This window comes from Fusarium keratoplasticum, chromosome 6, assembly GCF_025433545.1.
Source record: "Fusarium keratoplasticum isolate Fu6.1 chromosome 6, whole genome shotgun sequence".
Lineage (NCBI taxonomy): Eukaryota > Fungi > Ascomycota > Sordariomycetes > Hypocreales > Nectriaceae > Fusarium > Fusarium keratoplasticum.
The window spans coordinates 2,914,348-2,940,107 of record NC_070534.1 but is presented as its reverse complement, the minus strand read 5'-3'; the positions used below and the strand labels follow the sequence as shown (position 1 = coordinate 2,940,107).

Genomic DNA, 25,760 nt, shown 5'->3' with positions numbered 1-25,760 from the left:
GTCTCAGACGTCCGTCATTTCGACGTCGTCGCCGTCTGACAAGAGCTCTTCCACTAATGACTCCCTCTCCTCCTTGGGCACAATGGTATCATCGCTCTCTTCCTCCTCCTCCTTGATACGTGGCTCCGAAACCACCGACTTCTCCTCCTCAGGTGTTTGTCGGTCCAGAGTCACTGACGTGCTACGGCTAGAGCGCCTATAAGCAGGCTGTTGCTGTTGATCGTCAAGGGCGTTGACAATCTTGCCCAGACTGACGTGGATCTTGTAGAGGGCGTTGCGGCTAGTGGCATCAGACAGCAGGCCATCCTCGACAGCGACGCTGACTTCGGTATATGCCTCGCGCAACTTCTCCTCAGTTGAACCAGGAGACACGTGAAGCTTTCCAAGGAGCGTAGCGAGGAGCTTCTTCTCTTCTTCTGCAAAGGAGTTAGTACTGTTCGTTATGGGCTTGCAGCTTCTCAACTTACTGGCAATATTGCCTTGCAGCTTCTCCAGAATGTCCATGGCAAACTCCAGATGCACATCACCATTTACAACCTTCTTCTCGGTATCCAACAAGTCTGTAGGGCTGTAGCACTTTCTGGGATCCGTCCAATCCACCAAACAGGCTCCGATGGTGGTCATGCTAACCATGTCCTCCTCGACATCCACATCATCATCTTCCAAGCCTTCGCGGACATTGAAGAGGGCATGGATGGCATCGAGCGCGATAGTCCGCATGAGATCCTGATTCTCGGCCCGTGAGAAGCAGAACACAGGGAGGAAGTAGTTCAGGGCCTGTCGAACTGTCTGGTTTGATGCTGATGAGGGGTCAAAGTACGCAACCACCAGAGACTTGAGCAGATCCCGACAGGCCTCCTCATCGCTGACAACACGGCCCAGCAGAAGCTTTGAGACAGCAACAGTAGCAGCTGCTTGGACTTCTGGAGACTTAGCCCCGCCCTTGACAGCCTTGATGTAGACCTTTAGCAGGCTAGGGGTAGAGGATAGCAGATCTGCGCCATGAACGTTGAGGATATCAGTCAAGATGTGTAGCGCCGTAATCTGAAGAGCGGTGTGGCCCTTGCTGAAGAAGTGCATAAACAGAGTCAGGTTCTCCTCTGCAACCGAGCGATCAAGAAGAGCGCAGAGGCCGAGACACACCAAGCCTCTCTCTCGAACAGGAGCTTCGTGGCTGCGGACGGCTGGGACAACTAGGTTGTTCAGCATCGACACCAGGTCTGTGTTGTCCTGAAGGTTGATGGACACATGCGTGAGCATGCATTGGACAATGTGAAGGCACTTCATGTTGACGATGATCTCCTTGACGGCCTTGTCGTGCGCTTCCTCCTCGCTCATCTCGGGAGTATGGCCTCGCCTGCTGCTCTTAGTTGGCGTGCTTGGGCGGCTGCTGACCTCGGACCTGGCTGAGTGGAAGCTGTCCTCGGGCTCCTCAGCTGGCGGGTCATCAACGATGGTGTCGTGAACGTCCGCCACAGACTCGAGGACAATACTGATAAACTCTCGCTCTCCGGCAGCATCAGGGGCGCAGATCCCTTGTAGTGCCTCCACGGCAAGCTTGGTAACTTCATCCGGCAGCTCAGGAATTGAGATGGCTTGTCGAAGAAGGGTAAACATCTTCCGTCGACCAACTTCGTCAGAGTAGTCAAGAGTCAGAGCGATTTGGAGCAGCTGCTCAGCGATGAACTCCTGTTCTACCGTGTCTTCTTCCTCCTCGTCCTCATCCTCATCGCCCTCAGCCACCCTCTTAACGGCTTCAACAAGGACGTGCAGATATCGCTCCAAGTAGAAGGCAAGCTTTGTCACCTCAGGAAGCTTCTCCTCCAGGAGGGCCAAGTACTTGCCATCGCCTTCGTTACGGCAGAATTCGTTGAAACTCCTCGCCATGAAAACGGACTCAGCAGAAAGGGTCTCCCAGAAGTTGTCGTCAAACTCAACCGTCTCGCGATAGTCTGGCCGGCCCTCCCAGAAGCCCTTCATAGCTTCCAGAGCAACTCCGTTCTCAACTCCCGTGTTGACCACGTCAATTCGCTCCAGCAGCTCCTGAAGACCTTCAAAGCTCGGAGGTGATGGCTCTGCAGGGGCGCCATCTTCACGAGGCTGCACTCCTGCGCAGTCCTCAATCCATCGCTCGCGGAATAATCTGCCCGCAGCTTTTCGGACGTTTTCATCTCTATCTCGAATACCCCATCGGAGGAGCTTCTCTCGCATCTTAACTGAAAGGTGTCGGAAATCTCCTAGTGCGGGCAAGAGTCGGGAGTAAACAGCCCTTCGAGTTGCTGCATCTTGGTCTCGTGCTCGCTCAAGAAGCAAGGACAGGGTCTCGGGCAGAATAGGGAGGTTGACGAGGAGAGATCTTCGCACATCGGCATTTGGATCGTTCTGGAGGACCTCGAGTAGCTTCTCAAGCAGGCCTGTATCGCCATCCTCGCTATCATCAGAGTTGGTGCAGCCCTCCGCCTGATTCCCTGCAAGTCGACCAAGACCCAACACCGCTTGAGAGCGGACCATGGCCTCCTTGTCGCGAATCCTCTTGAGCAGCCCATGACGCAGCTTCTGGAAAAGGTCGTCATCGATGGCATCGAGCGAGTTGATGATGTGCGAGACGAGTTGAGTCGACCGGTATCGAACAACCTTGTCCTTGGCTGTCATCAGCGGAAGGATGGCTTCCAGGAGCTGAGAGATAAGCCGTGTGCTCGGAGTCTCGGGCATTACGCTCGCCTCATCCTCGACATCCCCCATAAGTTCATTGTCCTTCTCGCTTGCATGGCGCAGAAAGAGGCCGACAAATCGGATCGACCGTTCTCCAACGCTCTCGGACTTCTTGATGGGCATAATCTTGGTGACACATCTAATAAACTCGCGATTGAAGGCATCCTCGTCGAAGTCGTTGAACTGTGAGGCATTCGGGTTTTCGGGTTCGTAGCAGCATGGCTCCTGAATCTTTCGTAGATTCACGACCAGCTTGCGGTGGGTGGCTGTGGTCCGCTGCGCATCGCGAAAGACTGCGCATATCTTGGTTCGAAGAGCATTGTCTGGAGTATCGACAACCTCAGGCGCTGAAGATGCGACCGAGGATCTCGCAGCCGACGTTCGCGTCGACCGAGCTGAAGTTCGTGCGGGCATGATGTTAATGATTGTTAGCCCATTAATATGTAGCAGTAACGTGAAAAGACTGTATGTAATTGTTAGAAGTTGTGCATTGGTTTCCCCTTGTCGCGGTGTGTTGTTGAACCACTCCGCGCGTAAACAGTCTTCCAAATATGGTTTAGCGTCAGGCACTTCCCCGCCATCACGTGCGATAAGAGCAGGATACCAAAAAATATTCCTTATCGGTTAACTACCATTATTTTTTCTTAGGTAGCGCTTGCGATCCTGTCGTTGCAAAGCGTCACATCTCGATCTCCTTGTTTGTCTTTTTTTTGGGAATCGGGCAGCAAAATGGGCAAATCGAAGAACGATCGGAAGCGTCCCCACGCCGAAGCTGAGGATCTCGATCCTGCTTCTTTCGAAGACCGCGACAATGGCGCCGTGCAATCGTCCAAGAGAGCGCGAGTCGAGGAGCGACGTTCGCTCTTTGTTCGCTCGCTGCCTCCTAGTGCCACCAGCGAGACCTTGACCGACTTCTTCTCCCAGCATTACCCGGTCAAGCATGCCATTGTGGTTGTCGATCAAAAGACGAAGGAGTCCCGAGGCTACGGTTTCGTTACTTTCGCCGACGCCGACGATGCTACTGAGGCCAAGAAGGCACTCAACAACCAGGAGTGGGACGGTCGAAGACTCCGAATCGATATTGCTGAGCCGCGACACCGAAACGCGGCAAACGGCGAAGTTTCTGCAAACAAGGCCCGCAAGGAGGAGCTCCAGAAGCCCCCCAAGCTGATTATTCGCAATCTGCCCTGGAGCATCAAGACTTCGGAACAGCTTAGCAACCTCTTCCGAAGTTTCGGCAAGGTCAAGTTCGCCGATCTTCCACAATCCAAGGGCAAGCTCAAGGGTTTCGGATTCGTCACCATCAGGGGAAAGAAGAATGCCGAGAAGGCTCTAGAGGCTATCAATGGCAAGGAAATTGACGGAAGAACCCTTGCCGTCGATTGGGCTGTTGACAAGGAAACCTGGGCGCAACAACAACCAGCAGAGGAGGAGAGTGACGACAAGGAGGAGGAGGAAAATGACGAAGAGGATGACGAAGAGGATGACGAAGATGAAGCTGAGAACGCTGATGAGGATGAAGACGGAGGTGCCAAGACCGAAAACCGAGATGATCAATTGAACGCCGACTTGGAAAACTTCTTCAAGAACCATATGGAGAACCTCGAGGAGGAAGATTCGGAAGAAGACGAAGATGAGGATGAGGACGACGATTTGGAGGAGGACGACGATACCGAGAAGGCTCCCAAGAGGACAACGGACAACACCTCCACCCTCTTCATCCGCAACCTACCATTCACAACCACCGACGAGCAACTCAAGGGTTTCTTTGGCCACTTTGGCAAGGTCCGGTACGCTCGTGTCGTCATGGACAAGGTCACCGAGAAGCCCGCCGGAACTGGCTTTGTGTGCTTCTTTGACGTCGAGGACGCAAAGAACTGCATCAAGGGGGCCCCCCGTCCTACTAAGGCCGTCACGGCGAACAAGAACTCAATCCTCCAGGACGAGAGCGCCGATCCTGATGGCAAGTACACCCTCGACGGTCGCCTTCTCCAGGTCGCACAGGCCGTCAACAAGGAGGAGGCGAGCACTCTTGCCGACAGTGCTCTTGCCAAGCGTAACCAGAAAGACAAGCGCCGACTCTTCCTCCTCACCGAGGGCAACATCGACAGGAACTCGTCCATCTTCAACCTCCTCACAGAGCCCGAGATCCGGATGCGTCAGGCCAGCGCTGCTCAGCGCAAGAAGCTCGTGCAGGGCAACCCCAGTCTACACATCAGTCTGACACGTCTGGCCCTGCGTAATATTCCACGCAACATTGGCTCCAAGGAACTCAAAGAGCTTGCGCGAAAGGCCGTCGTCGAGTTCGCCAAGGATGTCAAGGCCGGCCGCCGGCAGCCCTTGTCCAAGGAGGAGAATGCTCGTGACGGCAAGGACGCCAAGGAGAAGGAGCAGCAGCGTAAGGCTAAGGGCAAGGGTATCGTCCGTCAGGCAAAGGTTGTCTTTGAGAGTGCCCAGGGACAGAAGCTACAAGAGAAGGAGGGCGGCAAGAGCCGTGGCTACGGTTTCATCGAGTACCACTCGCACCATTGGGCACTGATGGGACTCCGGTACCTCAACGGTCTCCAGCTTGAGAACGACGCCGGCAAGAAGCAGAGGCTCGTTGTGGAATTCGCCATCGAGAACGCTCAGGTCGTGCAGCGACGACGGGCCAATGAGGAGAAGTCTAAGCAGATGCAGCCAGACCAGGCCAAGCCTGCAAAGACCGAGTCTGCGCCTAAGGAGAATGCCCGATTCTCTAGGGATAAGGGCAAGCCACGTGGGCGAAAAGGTGGCAAGCCAGCCGAGGCGGATGCGGCGGCGGAGGACAACGGCAAGCCTAATGCCAAGGAGGATATGAAGCAAAAGTTGATTGCGCGGAAGAGGCTCATGCGGAAGAAGAAGGCCCAGATCCGAGGCAAGAAATAAGTGCTGGCATTTGATACCTAAAATGTTGATTTTGGCGTTGTACAAGGGTAGTGTTTACTCAAATGTGTGTAAGTGAGATGTTAATGAGTCACTCTGATTAGAGACTATCCAAAACTATTCAAGAGTGCGAAATGCTTTGTCTCCTTTTCCCGCCATACAAATACATTTTCCCATGTCATTCAAATCATACATAGTTGAGTCGAGATTTCAGTAAAGACCTAGAAACTCTCCTTGACTCTTATTTCCAAAACCATCCCGTCTTGGTCTCGACACGACCCTCAGCCTTGATACCAGATCCTTCGCTGTCCTTGGCCTGCTCTTTAGACTCTGCATTCTTCTCGTCCTTCTCAGCGGGCCGGACGGTATAGTGGGTTTCACTACCAATCTCGTTTCCTTCCTCGTCCAGAGTCTTGACCGTGGTCTTGCTGTGGAGGTAACCAAATCGATCAACGTATTCATCCTTGGTCACCACCCGCTTCTCATCATCTGCTGGCTTATCGGACAGGGGTTTCCTGTCGAAGGAAGAAGGATGGCCCTCAGTTATAGCCTTGACAAACGAATCCCATGTGGATTGGGCGTCGGAGAAGGATGACTGAACCGAGGAGAAGAATTCATCAAAGTTATCGGGCTCACGTCGACGTTGTCGATGTTGCTCAGAGTCTTCGAGAAGGGGGTTGTGGCCATGGAAGCCTTCATCTTCGTCCTTTTGCTCACGGCGAGGGAGATCATCGATGCGGTCTTGCCGTTCTTCTTCGCCCATGGCTGCCCGCCAGACATTGGCAGCCCTTCGGTCCAACTCGCGGTGGAATTGTTCCCAATTTTGGTTCGCCGACTTCATCCATTGACTAGGTCCTGTATCCTCCAAGAGACCCTGTGATCTCAGCCTACGCATCCAGAACCACGCAGGCTCGCCGGCCGGGAACATGGATCGAAGGAGCTTTCGCTGCTCATATCGAGTGGTGATATCGGGTAGTGGTTGACCCTGTGATACGGCAAGCAAATCTTCAAAGGCGTCTTCAAAGGTAAAGATGGAAGCATCCAGGTTTGAGGGAGCATCACTAGGTCGAGGTTGTGGCATGTCGCGAAGGGCGAGAGGAGAGTAAGAGGAGAGGGCTACAGAGGCCATGCTCCGCTCATTAGGCCATCCAAACTCAATATCGAACGGGCCAAACATTGTGTATTTCGTCGCTGGTGCCGATTCTTGGTGGTGAGATGAATCTCCAGTCGAAGCTGAGGTTGAGGCTGATGCTGAGAATGAGCCGTTGAAGCCAAAGCCCGACCGTTTAGAGCTGTCGCTTTCGCTATCGCTTTTGACGAGGCGGCCAAAAAAGTTGGAATGTGAGTCGTCGTCTTCACGACCCATAACGAAAAGGGCACGTGGGTTTAGATACTGTAGCTGTTGTTGGCGCTAGAGTCGAAGCGGTTCGTGATGGTTCTAGAAATTGGGTGTGAAATGAACTGCGTATGACGACGCGACCCGACACTGAGCTCATCCTTCGGGTGTGGGGCTATTATGACGGAAGGGCCGGGAAACGGAAAAGTCCGGTGGGGGTGAGCTTGGGTGAGGAGAGGAAACGGGCAGCTACGACTGGTGGCTTGCGCCTGCCCAGGCTCGCCAGGACCCTTGGAAAGGCTTGGACCCTCTCTCAAGCCTCTCACGCCACAGAGAGGACGCCACGATAACGGTACGTACCGCGTGGTTCTTGAGCGAGGTGGAGTGCTTCCATTCGCATGCCTCGGGTTTCTGGCAGCAAATGCGAAATGACAGCATCCAGATGGGGCCCGCCAAGCCCGTGGCAACCGCCAAAAATTACTGAACGGAGAATGGACGGGTATTGTTACAGCCCGTTGCTTCTCCACGTCTACGACTCCAAGGCACTCATCTTGATCTCGCTCACGACGGCAGCTCATCTCTGAGACGCCGTCTTTCCGCCTATCTCTATCTCTATCTCTGGCTCTCCCGTCTGGCGCTCAGACTCCTCTTCTCCGCTGGCTGCTGGTGGCTGGCCATGTTGTGTGCGACGCAGCTCTCTAGAGGTCACTCGCTGCCCCCATGATACTACCGATTCCACCACAACGACGCCAATTACGCCCATCCGCACACGCTCGGCTGTCTTGTCCCCCGTCTCCGGCGACCTGAACTCCGATCCTCCGACTCTTCCGCGTCCTGCTCTGAGCTCCTTCTTTCTCTCCACCGCCGCAACTTCAACTGCGTCGCTCTCTTCTCCTCCATCTCCTCTCCTCCTCCCCCGGGCGCCCGACGATGCCGCCGGCCATTGTCGAGCCGCCATGGCCCTCGCTCGTGGTCGACCAGTGGCCGCGAGCCACTTCCAACGACACATCCGACCCCGGCGATGTTGGCGATAACCTACAGGAATGGTCATCGCTCATTGGCATCATCACCGCCATCGTGGGCAACATCCTCATCGCCCTCGCCCTCAATGTCCAGCGATACGCCCACATCAAGCTTCACAGACAACGGAGTAGGAACCGCAGAAGAGCAAGAGAGGCCCTGAAGCATGCTCAGAATGGCGATCATGGCACATCTTACGGTGCCATTGGAGGGGACAGTCATGCCAATGGATATCAGAACGGTCACGGAGCCTCTGGCGTCTCTGTGGAGCAAGAGAATCTCATCGACGAGGCCCGCGAGACTGATCCTTTGACAGGATCTTTTCATTCTGAAGAGTCCATCAGCACTGATAGTGAATCAAACAACCAGGATGAGGCCGCGTCGACATATCTCAAGTCACCCTACTGGTGGCTAGGCCAAGTCTTGATCACACTTGGTGAGATGGGCAACTTCCTCGCGTATGGCTTTGCTCCCGCGTCCATCGTCTCCCCGCTCGGTGTCGTCGCGTTGATATCAAACTGCATCATCGCTCCCGCCATGTTCCATGAGAGATTTCGTCAGCGGGACTTCTGGGGCGTTGTTATTGCCGTCGCCGGTGTTGTCACTGTTGTTCTGAGTGCGAAGCAAGAGGAGACCAAGCTGAATCCCCATGACGTATTGGACGCCATCACGGCATTGCCATTTGAGATTTACTTGGCCGTGACCATATTTCTTATTATCGTCCTCATGTGGGCAAGCCCTAGGTATGGGAGGCGCACCATCCTCATCGACCTTGGGCTTGTCGGTCTGTTTGGTATGTGACATCATGTTCTGTTGTGAGCACAGAACTTCAATACTGACTGAGAGATAGGCGGTTATACTGCTCTTGCAACCAAGGGCGTCTCGTCGATGCTGTCTTCCACCCTCTGGCGCGCATTTACTACTCCCGTCACATACGTGCTCATCTTGATCCTTCTCGCCACCGCCGTCATGCAGATTCGCTATGTCAACAAAGCCCTACAACGCTTCGACTCAACGCAGGTCATACCCATACAGTTTGTCATGTTCACCCTGTGCGTTATCGTAGGCAGCGCCGTCCTCTACCGCGACTTCGAGCGAACCACGGCTGAGCAGGCGGCCAAGTTTGTCGGCGGCTGCCTACTCACCTTTTTCGGTGTCTTTCTCATCACTAGTGGTCGTGAGCAGAGCCACGACGATGACGACGAGGTTCTGTCTGATGCCGAAGGCGTTGAGGAGACGATTGGGCTTGCCAGCCAAGACGCCAACCCAGCTTCACCACTCCATGATAACCAGGATTTCCCAACCCCAAAATCGCAATCGCGCCGGTCTAGTTATCTGTCGCCCCTCAGCTACCCTGAGGCACAGAGGGCACTGATATCAGCTGTCACGCCACAGCATGATGGCAACGTGCCGTCTGTTAAGATCATGGATTCAAGCGCTTTGCAGCAATCCCCACGTCAGGAGGCTCCAGTTTCCGGCTTCCCCTGGAACGACGTGGGGGGGCCATCCACACCCCCGGGAAGAAGTAAAAGGGCATTTTCAACGGATTCAGTCCTTGGGGCGTCTGGAACTGCTGGTTTAACAGCATCTGTATCACATCCAACAACCCCGTTGAGAGATCCTGACGGGGTGCTTCCTCCACGTCCCGGCGCAAGCCCGACCAAGCCCGGTGGCAGCGGCACACACAGTCGCTCCAGGACCTTTATCTCGCCGTCCCCTCTCTCGTCGACGGTCACGGCCGTCGTGAAGGACGCCTTCCTGCGTGCCTCGGACGACCCCCGCGTGCGCCAGTCCTCGATGCGGCGCATACGCTCCACTATCCGCGCCGGCCTATTCTTCAACGAGGAGAACGAAGCGGCTGGGGACAGCAACGACGCGGGCAACCCCCGCGCAAGTACCCTGCCGGCGCACGCGGTGGTCCCGGGCTCGGAGGACAACCTCGCCAGTGCCTTGGACGAGGCTGAGGGACCCGCAGGCGACGATGATCAGGTGCGCCGGCGGTCGCGCAGTGTCAGTGACACCCTGGGCGACTTTTTTGGCGTCAGGAGGAAGAAACGCAAAGACGGCTACTTTGCTGGCGACATCGAGGATGGGCCGACTGCAGCGACCGCCCCACGCCGCGACCACGACGGGCAGTTTGGCGATCGAGGAGAAGGGGCCCACGACGTATAACAACACCAACTACTTCTAATTATCATCTTCATCTTCTCGCGACTCGGCATTCGTTAGCATGCATATCATATCTTGTTTCTGGCCGGCGCCGGAGTCATTTTATTACCCGGGCTTCTAGCGTCGGCGTTTGGGTTCGGTAGATTGTTAGAGCGGGCAGGGGAGATGAACCTGGAGCCTTTTGCCTGGTTTGGCATGCTTTGGACTTTTGAACTGCTGTTTTTAGGATGGTGGCCGGGTTCTCTTGGCGTGAACCCTCTGGATGGCACCCAAGGATTGCGTAGCCTCATAGTGATCACCAGGGCGGCTTCAGTCTGTCCTGGACTTCTTAATCTTGAATAATGATACATACGTGTATACCACTTCCTCGGTCACAGCCAAGGGAAACGTTCAAACCTGAAACGGAACCGTCCATGGTGTCTGTCGATCGCAACGAGGAAGAAGAAAGAAGTGCCGTAATTGGCCAGGTTAGGCAATTTTCCGTCGCATCGGGTTCGCAAGCCTTGTGCCTGGTGTCGCATCATGCTACGACGCCTAGCGTTTTAGAAGGCCTCTTCCTATCCTGGGTGACGGGACTTGCAGGAGGATGTTTTGTGTATCAAACACAAGGCAGTCACATGCTCTAGGGACAGCCAGGTTTGCGAGTCACTGTCGATAGACGAGGTGTGTGCTGTTGGCTCTCGAAAACAGTTTGCCTGCAAGTTTGGCACCCAAGGTTCTTGAGCCCTTGGCTGTGAGTGAGCGTACGTTGGAGAGACGCCAACTGCAGAAGTCAGACGTCAAACAAGGTCCCTGGAACAAAAAGGGAAACGGCCCCTTTCTCGTTATTTGGCGTCGCAGGGGAATCGTTGCGCGAGTCGACTCAATTGGGTTACGATCAACTTCCCTGGCTGTGAACGGACAGTCTAGTTCTCGTTGGTCTCCGAACCTAAAAATGCGACAATAATGGACCAGACGGAATCATCCGGCCGTGCCTGAATTTGACCGTTGGGCATCTGGATGAATAGAGTTCGACGGTTCATGACAATCCATTGCTGGCTGAAATTATTTCCATATTAGTTGTGCAAAATACGGGGACAGTGACATGACCAGCAGGGCAGTACCGGAGTGACGGTTGCTCATTTACCGGCAGTTGGGTAGCTCTGCTGCCATGTAACGTAGGCAGTTGTGATATACGATTCTGGTCCATTCGCTGAGAAAGAAGGTTTGTGACAGACTGGAAACGAACTGTTTCGTTAGATACGAACACTCTGTCCCCACAGGGCAGCAAGAGGCCACTGAGATGACGGAAGCCTTTGCGCAAGCAGCTTTTGCCGGGCAGTCCATGAAGCTCGCCTACCCTGCAGCATTTGGACATTTTGATCAAGAACGCATGAAGCGAGCCACACGCCACGGGCGGAAGGCCGAACATGTTCCCCGGCGCTAAGCCTCGGAGAACTGACAGGCCTCGTTAGCGGCGGGAGGGATGGAAGGGTGGGAGGGGAGGACCGAGGGCGGCGGTGCAGACTGACATGAGCGCACTTACGGCATGTGCAGCCACGAGAGGCTGAACACCCGGCGAGGCAATGCTGGTCTCGATAAAGATCATCATGACCTGGTCGGGTTGTTGGCGTGATGTGAGGGACGGGGTATCGTCCCGCGGTAGACGCGAGATGCTCGAGAGATCGGTAGGGGCTGGGGTCAAGGATAGGTAGGCGTACGGAGAACCTAGGTCTGGTGATGGAACTGCCATGGCTGCTCCTGTTTCGAGGCCTTCGATTGTCCCACATGACGACAGGTCTGTGGCCGTCATCTGCTGGTGCTGTCTGTCAAGAAGATGGCACAGACCTCTTGGGAATAGTGTCAAAGCATAGTTTCTGCAGGAAGATGGCTGCAAGGGCCGAGGACTCAAACGCAAGGCAAAGCGAGACCGTCACACCGACTCGTCCTCTAGCCCGGTGCTGGGGGCTGCATGAATTTCAACGTCGCACATGGGCGCATTGCTTGCCCGTGTTGAGGGGGAGGATTCGGATATGCGGTTAAGTAGAGTTGCCAACCGTAGCCTGTCCCCCCGTGTTTGTGCCTGCAGCTGCACCTGAGCCTGTCGTCAACCGCTGGAGGGGAAAGGATCCGCAGCATTGGAAAGGTTCCTGTGGGGGACGATGACTGTGTGGTGACAATTGCCGCAAAGAGCGCGCGCTCAAGCAGGCACGCAGGGGGTTGGACCGAGCATGGTGCGCATCTCGGCTGTACGAGGCCGATTGGTTCTTGTGATCGAGCATCCATGGTTGTTGTCACGTATCGCGAGGGAGAAGTCGGGCCCGAGCAGATGTTGGTCGGTTGCTCGCATGCAACGAGCATGTAGGAGGACGAAAAGTTCAAGTTCGCTGGGATAATTGGAAGCTGACCTTTGCCTGAAGGAGGAGGGGAAAGGTTCCTTCCCATTCACTAGGTAGACATCTGGGAAGATGCTCCTTCCGCCCTCCCAAGGTGACAGACCCTGTTAGCGGTCCCATCACCTTCCCTTTCGTTGCCTTTATCCTTCTCATCACTTCCTTCTTGATCGTCCCCTGCGTTGCAAGTCCAAATTGCTCCCACACCTTAAGTCTGTCTACCAGGCCCTTCACCGAAGACTAAGGCAGCCCGGACATCCATCAGATAAGTTGACAGCCTAGACACATGGATATGTTGTTGGGACCTACCATGTTAGGCAAGTAACTGGAAATGCCCTTGCTGAAAGTTCTTATTGCGACATATCTTCCCGTGCATGAAAACGTCAGCCACCGGCTAAAGTATGCGGTAATTGGCCAAGACTGGGATGTAAATGATGGATGTTCTATGAGAACCCAGGTTGAACTAGTTACCTATGCTGTACTTTGTACGAGCTGTCCCTCGTCACTTCGGCGGCAGTTAGCCGTTCGAATACATCCATTCCAATGGCGCGGGAGCTAGAGGAACGAGTGCTCCAGAGCGGCGGGTTCTGAACACCTTTTGGGGGTACAACAACCTGGGCACAGTGTGCCATGTTTCGAACCCCCAACTCGCACGTAGAATATGTCTATGGAGCCGGGGACCACTTCGTCATCTATTCCGCCCTGCGCATAAACACGCGTGCGTGGTGATGGAGAATCAATCCTCGTATTGTGTTCAGGGCCAATGGTTAGTTGCTGACGGCTGATGCTTGGATGCAGTCCTGTGGATGTGTGATATGGGTCTGCTGTGCGCGCTGACATCGGAATCATCCAGAATATTTGAATGGATGATGATGAAGACTTCGCATGAGTTATACTGTACCGTACAGGCAAGCCAATTAGGTGCATTCTCAAGCTTGGCTCAAGTACCTCTTATCAGTCCCGGGTCCGATCCTGTGGACCGGGGATGAAAAAAAAGCAAAGGCACGGCAATGAGGAAAGAGCGGGCTTGATCTCAACTGTGGCTCCTGCCGACTTCGAATGAAGCTGCAGTACGGACCTGAGCACTTACTTTCCTAGCTGCTCCAGCTTCAACTCTAGACAAGCATCGACACTCTCGAATCAAGATTAAGCCCAACTCAAGTTAATTTCGAGCGCCTATCGCGGGTCGTCGCATTCGACAGCGTCACAACGACGTTCCAAATCGAAGGTTCCATCACAGCTTCTGGCGTCTGTCTCGACACCTGGTCTCCGGCTCAGCAGCCTCCGAACGACCCAACTCCAGGCCTAGCGTCCCAGGTCACAACCCTCCAGAAGCAGCTCCTGCAGGTTTGGCCCAGTCGCGGGAAACATCCCGTCGCCCACTGTGTGCTAGTTCCGACAAATGGTGCAGCGTGTGGTGGGGATTGGTACAGGGGCCGTGGATTCCTGGAGACAAGAATCCCCTATGAGCAGGAGCTCTTTTTTCGCAGCAGACAAGGACTCTGCAAACTCCCGCTGATGTGTTCATAGACATGCAGCAGACATGTTCTCGATGTCTTGAGCTCCCTTCGAACAGGGCTTCTTACCCCTGACCGCCGACCTCAGTCTTGAGCCCTGGTCCTTGAAATCCGTACAGTTAGTTGCTTTGCACACTGGCTCCAGGGCCCTTGTTTTCCTCTGTCGCTGACCCTCCCAGACTGGCACAGTAACTTGCATGCAACCGTAGAACCAACAGGGTCACGGCGGGATCCTAGAAGAGATGCATCGCGTCTGTTTCGATGGTCATCGGCATCGGGCCTTTGCCTCAGCTTGGCTCATCTGGCCTTTCCTCCACCTCATCCACGAGTCGATCCCTCTCTTTACTACCTTACTATACTTACTTACCTCCAGTACTAAGCAAACATATAGGTACTGAGTTTGGGGGCTCGCACCTTGCAACCTCCACGAGTCGCGCGTCGTCCCACATTTTAGCACCTGGCCCCGTTCCCAGCGCAGCGGGTCGTCACGTTCAAGAGTGTCTGAGCGACATGTTGTTGTTTTTGTTGTTCTCTTTTGTGTTGCGCGCGAGAGCGCAGCACAACGCTCAAGTCGGCTGCCGTGCCGTCTGTGCGCTGGGCCGCTGCACAAGAAGCAGACTGGCCAAGCCCCTAGTCCCAAGAGTCGTGTTTCTCTAGCCTTCTGGCTTGTTTCTCTCGTGGGGTTGAAGAAGCCTAGCTGGAGAGCTCTCATCCCCTTGGCCGCCCGCCCTGCAAAGGGAGAGACATTGGACGTTCCATCGTTCTTCTCAACGGGACAGCACCTTACTCCATTGAGGCCTACTTCGACAAAGGCCCGAGTCTAGCACATGGAAGAGAGACATGGTAACTTCGCCATGGCCATGGCTTGCTTGCTCGCCCTCTCATCGATTTGGGTCGAAGAAGCAGCTCAACCGGGGAGTGACTGAAGCCTGAGCGCTACATTCAGTTTGATGCAGCCTGCGCATCAACTGTCTGCTCCACGATGTAGCAAGATGCGCCAGGTGCGCCAGATTCGTACCAGAAGAGCCCATTTGTCGAGCACATCCCACGTCTCTGGCCTGATCCACGATAGCCGTGTTTTAGCCATGCTCTCAGCTGGATCTCATCCAAAACCGCCATGATCCTCAAAATCGGCGCTACGGGCAAATAACACAGTTGAGGCGTCATTGTTTGGGTAACACAGTTGGGCAATCGCCTCATCCCCTTGAACTAGGAGAACAGATGAAGCAATCTGCAAATGTGGCCCCCCTGCTCAGGCTCGGTCGCAGTTTGTCTCATCGTCGCCCTCCCCGACACTAAAACGAACCACAGCTGGTTTAGCGACTCCAAAGCTTGCAACGCGTTTCTTCCCAAGACCCGCAAACAGGGACCTCGACTAGCGCGTTATCCAGTGCGTTGCATTTGAGCTTGGTCTGGCTCAATGAGCTCTGAAAACAGAAGGAAGGTGCCTGACTACACAGCTGTCATAAGGATTCCTCCGGACCAAATGCTCTTGGGGGGCACAGCGGCGGCACAGCATACCTTAGCCAGAGGACACCACTGAACAAGGCACGGCTGGGGGAAGCACGAACCGAGCAGCGTCCCAAGGCCCAGCCCGAGGGAAAAGGCTCCGACTCTACGGGTGGGAATGCAGCGGCGGGGAGTGCTGGCTGGGAACATCCTTGTCCATACACCGATCCCCTCTCTTCTGGTCCCATTGACCGGCCCTGTGTCTCTCCTTCCAAGGTGCTGAGCTCTGCTGCTTGACCCTTCATCAGATCCCACGCTGTCTGCTGATTGACTCCTCAGTTTCGTCCTCCCTGTGCCCGTGCCTACAGGGTCCAGTTGCTAAGCTCTCAGAGTGTTCCTATCCTGGCTCGGCTTGTGCAAGGTCCATAGTGTCCAGCCTGTGCACTGTACGAGGCTACGACGTCAGCAAGCCCGCGCGGGCATAATGGTATACGTACTCTGTGGATTTATCCTCGTCACCCTTGCCGGGTGGAGTTGCTACGGCTTCGTTCCTGCATTGCTCAACAGAGCCGGTTCCCAGCCAGACGACTGACTAAGAACAGAGCTAAACAGGGAACAGGCCCTTGGTGCTGGGAAGCACACACTGAGGCCCTGGATCGAGGCTTGACGCGGCCTGTATCACCAAGGAGGCCTTCACTCGACTGCACAGCGCAGGACCTGACTAGACTGGCGACGACGCAACCACGAAACAGAACCCACATGACGATCCTTCCAGTGTCCGCTGTTTTGGCGGGTTTGCGTCTTGACCTGAATCGTTTTGGCTTAGACTTGCAGCGACGTTCTAAGATGGGGAGTGAGGGAGGTCATTGCATCGTGGCCCACTACTCGAGAGCTCACCATTGCCTGGACAGATGTTGTGTGTGTGTCTTGCTGTCATCGTCCCCATCCTGACCCTATATTGCAGCGTTCTAATGTGCTGAACGTGTCTTGAGCTCTCGATCCTTTTTTTCCGAGCCGTTGAGAAACCACACCAACGTTGCCAGCCGATCGGCGCAGGTCTGGTGGCCCAGCCATCAAACATCCACTTTCTCGTCGTTGCTTCTTCGGCCGTGAAGAGTTTTCTTGTTACTTTTTCTCCTCCCCCTCTTTTGGTCTTGGGGGTCTCGTGGAGGGCTTTCCATCTCTTCTTCATCCTCTTCTCATCCTATCTTGTTTTGTTTGCTGCTAGGACGGTCACTATCAAACAAGCCTCGCCCACTTGGTCCCTGGGCAGGGCGTCGAGTCGCACCACCACGGACCTTGGGTCGCCTTACAACAGGTCCAGCATCGCATGAGACTGCGGAAGCGCTCGCACAGTACGACGCCCAGTCCGTCTGATCGATCCATCCCTCCCCTTGACCAGGCCCTGCTGCAACCCCCCCAGATTCCCGGGGCTTGTGTCCGTCGAGACGGGCCAGGCCAACCCAACCGGAGCCCTGTCGAGGGTCCTCCCCCCCTTACGACCACCCTAGTCTTCCCTGTCTTCTCTAGCCCCAGCTCACAGGGCTTGTCTAATCTTGGAGGGTACAAAGTTGCCTTGCCCCAAGATTGCATCAATCTCTTGCTCCTAGGCTATCCTATATGATACATAGCACCCTCATCATTGCTGTCCCCCAATTCCCTTTCCTGCCCCTCCTTTTGCCACAGGATTGAATCCTTTCGTGGTCTTTGCTTCCTTGTCTTACCTGGTGTCTCTACTGGGTCTTGCTTGGATCAATTTGCTCTTATTTGGGGCTGACACAACCTCGACAACCGTGGAACCAGTTGTTATTTGTTTACTTGGAGGGTAAGCCTCAACCTCGCCGCCCTCTGCCTCCTCGAGGCCCTCAATCGACATGTGGGCTTCGACGATGCCATACTACTCAGAATATCAATCAAACCGTTCCGAACGCGATGTACCCCAGAACGCTTCCGCCAGGTCAAGCACGCACGCGGACGCCGACAGCAACATGGACGGCAGCAACCATAGTTTCCGAGATGTGGCTCCCAACCAACAGCCACCCGTCGACCTGAATGAATTAATGGGGCCAGCCATCGAGGGCCCTCCCTCCCCCGAGAGAATTCGTCAATTAAGCAAGCAAATGAAACATGCGTCTCACCTCCACCGGGGCCACCGAACCGTGTCTTCGGGCTCCTCGTCACTTCTGGCCTCTGAATTCGACAGCATGAGCATCACACGCCGATCCTCGCAGCGATCTACAACCAGTGGCAGCCCTTCTAGAGACCGACCCGACAGTGTCCAGGTATTGGGCAAGAATATTTTCCATCGCCGTGCCAAGTCGAGCAAGTCGGGTCGGTCGAAGCGCGAAAGCAGTGCTCACAGCTCATCAGGAAGCTCGCTATATTCTGCCGAAACGGGCAGTGAGAATTCCCTGGCGACCTTCAAGGACTCTTTTATTCCAACCATTTTCGCCCGCCGGAAAACATCTCGAGACGAATCAGCACTGCAGAAGAAGCTGCAAATATCTGGACCTTTCAACTTTCAACATGTTACACACACACCACGGGATCAGATCGTCAGCCTTCAGCGGGGCAGCCGCATGGAGTTGATGTCTGAGATGTCGGCCATGCGTACTGCAGACCCGACAAGCCAGGATCTCCACTTTCGAAACTTCTCTTCAGAACATCTGGCTGAGCATCAGAACCCATCGCCGAGGTTCCAAACGGGACCTCGGCGGTTGCTCAAGCACGCCCGATCACAGGAGCAGCTCCGGACCAGCCCTCCTCCCCGGCCGGTGCGACCCCCGAGATCACCCCCAATGGAGCCGCTACACTCTCCGACCCTGGGCCCTATACCTCCTCCGCGGGTGTCGAGCCGCCAATCGACCCAGCGAGATGGCGAGCCCGCAGATCGCCCCCAGACCAGCGGTGGCTTCCGACGACCCCGACCCTTCAGCCCCGATGAGCCCCTGGATCAACCTCCAGCAACCTCTCACGGCTATGGGGCTGCTCGGGAATCGGAGGAGCTGGTGGTAGATGAGCATCGATTTTCGCATGCCATCACCACACCCGACGACGCAGCTTGGCCATTGGGAGTCCCTGGCACTGCCTCCTATGAGTCACCCCTGCCTGACGTGCCAGAGGAGGAGGAGCACTTTGTCCACACTGGCCGCTCCCGAGTCAGCGTCACCAGCACTAGGTCTTCTTTGAGGGCTAGTCAGTCGGTGCCTGTTCTGCGAGGATTCCAAAGGCCCATGAGCGGAGCTTCAGACACACTGGGACCTTTGGAGAACCGTAAGAGTGGTCATCACGACGGCAGCGGAGCCGACGTGCCATCGATCAGGGAGAGCTGGGAGGACGATATCGACTACTGCTACGAACACGAGGCCGATGCCAACTTTGACTATGAGTGGGAGCGACCCTCTATGGATGTTGAACCAGACATGGCGCCGCCAGTGCAAGTGGCCATGGCAGATGATGAGTTGAGGGAGGTACCGACCATCGGCACGGCCGAGTCGTCTCCCGGTATGCTTTCCGCATCCCGTTTTGATATGCCGGCTCTAAGCCCAGCCAGTCAGGCCTCGCCTCCCATCGGCCACGAGGCTCTCACCCCCAGCTCGGGTGCGGTGACGAACAACTTTTCCTTCCCACGCGGGGAGAAGGGGACCCGACCACCCAACCTGAGCCATAGCCACAGCCGCTCCGACTCTCGCGCGTCCAGCTTCAAGGAGTCTCATGGCTTCACCCTTTCCCCCTCTCTTCTCATTCCTGGCGACTACCACCAGCAGATGCTCCTCTCCGAGGCCGAGAAGCACAACTACACGGGCGAAGACGAGATTGTCCACGGCATGGTCGGCTCTGGACACTCCTATGAGGATGTCAGCAACGCAGCTAGCCACGCCTCGCTGAACCTGTCGCATCAGCGTGCCAGCGTCTCGACGACGGCGACCAGCTCAACCACCATCTCGGACTCGACGGGAGAGCGCCATGTCTCGACCAATTCGACATGGACCAACTTGACGCGGCTCACAAGCAGCACATCGCTTAGCAAGTGGGCTGAGGCAAACGACAGCATCCCCGAGTCCCACCTCGTTGACCCACAGAATGACAGCGACGAAGAGGAGACGACTCCTCCCGCCTTCAGGGAGAAGGATACGGTGCCGGAGCTGACACCTTTCCCCTCGGTGCCTGTTGGCAAGCGATCTCTTCACAAGAGCCACGCAAGCGAGTCAATTGTCCGAGACGAGGTGCCACCGATGAAGTCGGCCGAGACTCTCAAGCGACGCCCACGGGCGAGGACGACGAGCCTCAGCGCCCAGGTTCCGCCGGTCGGACAGTATGCCTTGTTCCCCCGGGCATACGTCAAGGGAAACAACGATCGAATCTAAGCAAGCAACAGAACTCGCGAATTCCCGGGCAAAGCTGGTATGATGATGGCGTCATGTTTTGCTTTGTTTGAAGCTTTGCTACGCCGCCGTGTTGCGTGCGGCTGCGGCTCCATCTCCGTCCCCGTCTTCGTCACATTGCATCGCTGCAGCGTACTGCATACCTACCTACCTACATATGGGCTTGATGCCCTGAAGATCCTTTCCCTGTCCCACATGCGAGCAGCAGGATGTTCCTGGCTCGCACTGTCCTTCCTTTCCTATACTACCTTACCTACATACCGACCTCTACACGCCGTCCCTAGTTGGGGATGTCGACCCATCAATGGGTTTCCTTTTGTTAGACTTTGAGTCTCTCGTTCAGAGGCGTTGCATTGCTGGGCCTTGTTTGTTCCCACATGCCTGGCTGGCCACTCGGTCCCATGGACCTCCTTGCTTTTTTTTTTTTTTTTTTTTTTTGTCTGGTCGTGTTTCTATTTACATTCAAGCTATCCGAGGCGTACACGCGGGTCTGCATAAAAGCAGTTGGGGGCATTGGGGGTTCCTCAAAAAAGATAAACAAGGCATTGGGTGTATTTTTTACTCTTTCTTTTACTGTTCATACTTTACTTTACCGCGCATACTTAGAGTTGGTTTGAGACAAGCCAACAGGAAGCGTGGTGGAAGGCATCCTCGGGATGCGACATTGGAATCAACCGGATCGAGGTTCCGGTTCTTATGAGTGATGGATTTATGACCTTCTAGACAGACCGGCATCGACAGCTACCTTGTACAACAATTGCCTTGATGGCTACTAGCTTGGAGCGATGCTTGTTCACATCTGTATATAACTAAAAAGAAGAAACAAAAAAAGACTTAAAAAAAGTTTAACCAACTATAACGTTCCTCCCAAGATGTACCTAGTGACCCACAAACCTTTTGATCAACGTCAACAAATATTAGGCTGCCTTTATACAAAGTCTGCAAACTCTGAACAAAACCTTGATCTACCAGTCAAGTATTTAAGACGTCTCACCCCACACATGGAAAGAGCTAACCCCGTGATGTGAGTTCCTATTCTTTTTGGCGCTCTTCCTGAGTGTGTGGTTAGTCACACCCATGATATTTCATCATGAAGTATCAGAAAACAACGCCGACCTGACCAGCGACCTATCTCGATGCCAATGATGAACTCAACACCAACATTAACTCTTTTGACAAAACCAAATGACTTTGGAGTTGCTGCTGTATGGGGGCTCTGAGGTAACTTGATATTCAGACAACAACAACAATGCTCCCCCCTTTTCGGCCGGATCAGATTATTGAAAGTCGTAACAACATCGCACCTATGATGAGAACCCAGATCATCAGCTCGGAGACAGGCTGACATTCACGTCTCCCAAAGTTTCGTGAGGTTGGGGGGACCTGAGGTACACGAAAACAACAACAAAAGCTTCAAGCAGCTGTTGGACCAACCAAAGAATCGTAACAAGTTCAAAGTCGCGCCAATGATGAGACCCAGAGAATCAAACTTTCCAGCAGGTTGGCATTATTGTCCCGTGGAGTGAGACCAGGGACCTGAGTCACCCAAGGGCTTCCCGAAGCTGTTTGGGGATATACAAGTCGTAACAACCTATCGCGCCGATGATGAGACCCAAAGAATCAACTCTACGGCAAGGTTGACATTAATGTCCCGAATTTGGGATAGGAACAGGGACCTGAGGCACACAGTAGTCTACCAAGGCTGTTTGGAAAGATACAAGGCGTCGCTACAACCAAGTCGCGCCGGTGATGAACCCGAAGAATCAGTCATGCAATGGAGGCTGACTGATATCTATGTCCCAAGGCTGGAGTGAGATCGGGGGCCTGAGGTACACTATCAATAACGACTTGACAAGGCAGGTCATGACAAGCTGTCATACTCCTTATTGCCATGTAAAGTTACACGAGCAATGGTAATGAGGGATGAATAAGAAAGATAACATCGATACATCACATGAGGAATCATTAAAGGGGGGAACATAAAGAATGATAAGCCAAACCATGTCGAATCCGTAGTCGAGTTTTCTATTCGGTGTTTGTTTTCCCCTCCAAGCAAGCAAGCAAGTAGCCATAATTCTTTCGTCCCAAGAACCAATGCTGTGTAAACACTTGTCCAAACATCATGTCTATCCAGTTCCCCTTTCCGAAACCCTTTTCCCTTTCCCTTGCCATCTTCCTCTTAACCATCTTATCTTTGTCGACCCCAATCCAACGTCTGATGCTTTCTTTCCTCACCTTGTGCCGTAACCCAGTACCAACCAATGCTCCATGTTCAATGCAGCCAAAGAAGAAGATGGAAAACAAATATAAAAACACAAAACCACATCCACCCAGCCCAAGTCTACATGAGTTCGTTGATGTCGAGGTTCTAATATCATGAGCATCATGAGAAGAAATGAAAGGAAGAAAGAAAGAAGAGGGATAAGAGAAGGGGAGGGGGAAAAGGGGGAAGACATATATACACACACATGTTGATGGAAGAAGAAAAGAAGGAAAGAAAGAAAAGGATCAAGGCAAACCCCCATGAGACAGAAGAGACAGAAAGAAGTTGCACAAGAACAAAGCCCACCAACCACCACCCACCACCCTCCCTCACCCTTTGAGATATCAAATGTCCGTTTCCCTTTTGATACCCATCCGTACCATCCCTTTATCTTCACCAATTTTTTGTTGAACACGATCCAGTCCCCACTCACCACCATCACTAACCCTCTTGAACCATGAGAAGGGGACAACATAACCAAAACACGATAAACAATTTGCTTCATGAGCCTGTTGCTGATGGTGCATGGACCCCCCTTGTCCATGACCAGTCGTTGCCATATTGCAACTGCGCTGCGCCAAACAAGCATGATAAACAAAAACATGTGAAGCAAAAATCAAACACGAATGAATGAATGAAAGGACGGAGGGGAAACGTGATATTCGCAACAAGGAAATTCGGTCTCGTATCCCTGAGAGCATCTTCCAGGGCTCGTCCCTTGTCACAATCTTGAGTAATGCCCTCCAGTCTTTGATGCTCTCTTGTCGTCAGTCCTCATCTCGATCGTCACGGGCCTTGTCCTGATCCGTGTTGCTATTGAAATCGAGCGGCGTTTGCTGGCCTGACGAGGATGCAGTACCCTCCGAGGCAGATCCTTTGAGTCGCCGGAGACTGCCTTGTAGTTCGAGGTTCTCGCGCTCGAGCTGGTTTCGTTCCTGTTCCAGTGCTTGAATATGCTTGCGGGCCATTTCAAGCACCTCGCCCTTGCTCACACGGCGGTCTGCATCGTTCGCGGCATCGGATTCGTTATCGTCACCGTTTCCGTTTCCGTTTCCGTTTCCATTTCCGCCAGATCGAGCTTGCTCTGGCAGAGCATTGAGGAGTGATTCGAATTGCGCGTTCAGGCGGTTGCGGTATTGCTTCTCGACGAGGTTATGCGACGCTCGGGTCCGTCGTTCTTCTGGAGTATCATTAGGCTTGTCACGACTGTTCTTGGACGTTCGAGAGGCACTGCGAAGCTTGCTCTGGCGACTGGAAGCTGTCGATGTCGTTGACACCATGGATGCGGATTTCGAGCCAATGCTGGCGCGGCTGTTCTGTGACGCAGAACTGGGACTGGCCGCATCAGATACCGAAGGCGCACCACCAGCACTGCTGCTGCCGCCCTGAGAAGCTTCAGAGGTTTTCCTAGCGTCCTTCTTCTGTCTTCTAGGTCGGGTCGTTCTTCGTGGCCTCGAGGCGGGCGCGGGGTGGTTGTCTTCTTGAACTTCGTCCACTTCGGCCCAGGGATTTGCGGTTACATGAGCAGCGGGCGTCGTCACCTTCGGGGTGCTCGCTCCATGACTGAGAGCGTCATCCCAGTGACTGGAAACGGCACTATCGTAGTGACCCCTGGATGAATGTATGCTGGATGGCGAGACGAGCTCGCTTCCATACGCGAAAGCGGGGTCTGTCGACGTATGTGAGAGATGATTCTGATGGCCGATCGTGCCGTCGCCAGCAGGGATCATGGCTCCTGGGAAGTCGAATTGAGGTGGATTCAGCGAAAGACTGTTATGTCCAACGCTGTAAAGACCCCAATCTATTGCCATCGGGCCTGTAGACACTGGGAGTTGGTTCGCAAAGCCCGCTGGGCCCTGCGTTGCGTGAACGGCCCCATGGAGGTCGTGCAAGGCCTGCGAAGGATGCGCTCCGTGAGCTACAGGAGTCGGAGGACCGTGTAAGTCGAGGTGAAGGTGCCCGCGTGATTGCGCACGTGATGGCTCCGGTAGTTGCATCCCGAGTACCGGGTGATGGGCTGGATGGTGGGTCTCGATCTCGGTCGGGTCTGGCCGCGGCGGCGGATCGCGGCTGGTTCGATTCGGCGGCGAAATGGGCTGTTGATGCTGAAAATGACCGGGTGGCGCTGGCGCCATCATCTGCTCCAACAAAGACCACAAACGTTAGACTCTTTTCTTCATCATCTTTTTTTTCTGGCCTCATGCTGTCGTCCTGTCCCGTCTCTATAGCTCGAATCTGATCTGCTGCGCGCCGTCTCCCGTCCCGTCTCGTCGCGGCTCCGCTTCATAGGTCGCGCGCGTTTCCTCTCCTGAGCGACATCGCCACTGAGTTGGTCCGGAGGCTTTTACTCCGTCCAATCTGGCTCCCTCCAGCACCTTCTCTCGAGAGCCATGAGAAGCCATGACCACATTTCATGACCAGTCATTCGAGTCATGGCGCCAAAGAGACGGGGTAGAGATGGATTCCGGTGGATTCGAGCCTCAGCCACTGGCCTGATGTTTGGAGCAGCCATGTCTTAGTTGCTGCGAGCGGCAACTTAGAGGGCAGACAGCAACCATCTCGAACGCCCTAGCGTCGGCGTTCTTGACCCTCACCACCTACCATCTCAACATCACATCGCGCAAAGAGACAGGAACAACAACAGCTTCAGCTACCAGCACCATACGTACCTCTGGCTCCTCTATGAGGAAGTCATAGAATGACTGGTCCCCGCTGTGTTCCCCCGCCATGGTAGGGATCGGGGAGTCGGCAGGATGCAAGAGATCCTGGGTCTTTGGGGTTCCTTGGGTGTTCGTCCGGCCCCCGCGTTGTCGATGTTCGAAGGTGTGGGCCGGGTATCCGATTGTATGTCCTCTGCAACCAGGCGTGCCCAGGTTGCCCTGTTCGGTAGCGGCGGCTATTGTGTTCGTCTCTGTCGAGGAGGTTGTAAGTTGTCTTTGATGCAGAGACCAGTGGAAGGTCTTCTGGCTTCGATTCGTGAACGTCTTGATAAACGACTCTTCGTTGACCTTGGTCGGCCTGGGCCTACGGCCGGCACCGTGCTTCACCTTGGAGGCCGGTGATCAAGGGGCCGAACTGCTTATACGGTGCTGGTGAAGCCGCAGATTCGACGTCACCGGAGCCTGCTCGATAGTTCCAACGCCACCCGCGGCGCACCGCATCGGACCAGCAGCCCAGAAACTGATGGTCCTATTCCCGTCGGGCGAGGCTATGCCGGCGTCTCGTGCTCCCACGAAGCCGGACAAAATGTCACCCCACTGAAGAGATTTCTCGGCACCACGAGACAATCGGTCAAGCGACCGATCGGATGTCCTTCCCAGTCCTTGCTTCTTCTCAGATGAGCGAATTACGATGTCCGCCTTCTCGCTAACGGCACTCAAGGTCTCCCTCTCTGCCCCTTTGGTCTGCCTGTTGGTTGCTGTTGTTAACGTCAGAGCGCATGCTGGGTAGGGTGACTTTTCCATCCATCGGCACATCTTTACTCACCAGCTCCCTCTTCTGCTGCGCTATCGGCCGCCCGATCTCAGCAGCGTCCCTTCCTTCGCGTCTCGGTCTCGGGGACGATGGCCCCTTTCCTTTCCTTCCGTCGTCTTCCCCCGGCTTCCCGTGTCTCCTCTCCTGAGGCTACTAGAG

At 54.6% G+C, this 25,760-nt stretch overlaps 6 protein-coding genes across 6 annotated transcripts; 3 read left to right on the top strand and 3 right to left on the bottom strand.

The window, feature by feature from the left end:
• Positions 1-3: 3 nt before the first annotated feature.
• Positions 4-3,144, bottom strand: NCS57_00888400 (Cnd3 domain-containing protein; the record flags this gene model as incomplete). Its single annotated transcript, XM_053058683.1, has 2 exons — positions 468-3,144; positions 4-416 (listed from the first exon to the last, which is right to left on the bottom strand). The coding sequence occupies exons 1-2, from the start codon at positions 3,124-3,126 to the stop codon at positions 4-6; spliced, it is 3,072 nt and encodes a 1,023-aa protein (XP_052912514.1). The 5' UTR covers positions 3,127-3,144.
• A 234-nt stretch (positions 3,145-3,378) lies between these two features.
• NCS57_00888300 (uncharacterized protein) lies at positions 3,379-5,619 on the top strand (the record flags this gene model as incomplete). The annotated part of the gene is made up of 1 exon (XM_053058682.1): positions 3,379-5,619. Exon 1 carries the CDS (start codon positions 3,442-3,444, stop codon positions 5,617-5,619), a length of 2,178 nt encoding a protein of 725 aa, XP_052912513.1. The 5' UTR covers positions 3,379-3,441.
• Positions 5,620-5,857: 238 nt separating this feature from the next.
• Positions 5,858-6,982, bottom strand: NCS57_00888200 (uncharacterized protein; the record flags this gene model as incomplete). Its single annotated transcript, XM_053058681.1, has 1 exon — positions 5,858-6,982. The coding sequence occupies one exon, from the start codon at positions 6,980-6,982 to the stop codon at positions 5,858-5,860; it is 1,125 nt and encodes a 374-aa protein (XP_052912512.1).
• A 900-nt stretch (positions 6,983-7,882) lies between these two features.
• NCS57_00888100 (uncharacterized protein) lies at positions 7,883-10,144 on the top strand (the record flags this gene model as incomplete). The annotated part of the gene is made up of 2 exons (XM_053058680.1): positions 7,883-8,765; positions 8,823-10,144. 2 exons carry the CDS (start codon positions 7,883-7,885, stop codon positions 10,142-10,144), a joined length of 2,205 nt encoding a protein of 734 aa, XP_052912511.1.
• Positions 10,145-17,353: 7,209 nt separating this feature from the next.
• On the top strand, positions 17,354-19,846 carry NCS57_00888000 (CRIB domain-containing protein; the record flags this gene model as incomplete). Its single annotated transcript, XM_053058679.1, has 1 exon — positions 17,354-19,846. The coding sequence occupies one exon, from the start codon at positions 17,354-17,356 to the stop codon at positions 19,844-19,846; it is 2,493 nt and encodes an 830-aa protein (XP_052912510.1).
• Positions 19,847-22,894: 3,048 nt separating this feature from the next.
• On the bottom strand, positions 22,895-24,856 carry NCS57_00887900 (Allergen Fus c 3; the record flags this gene model as incomplete). The annotated part of the gene is made up of 2 exons (XM_053058678.1): positions 22,895-24,265; positions 24,797-24,856. The coding sequence occupies 2 exons, from the start codon at positions 24,854-24,856 to the stop codon at positions 22,895-22,897; spliced, it is 1,431 nt and encodes a 476-aa protein (XP_052912509.1).
• Positions 24,857-25,760: the final 904 nt, after the last annotated feature.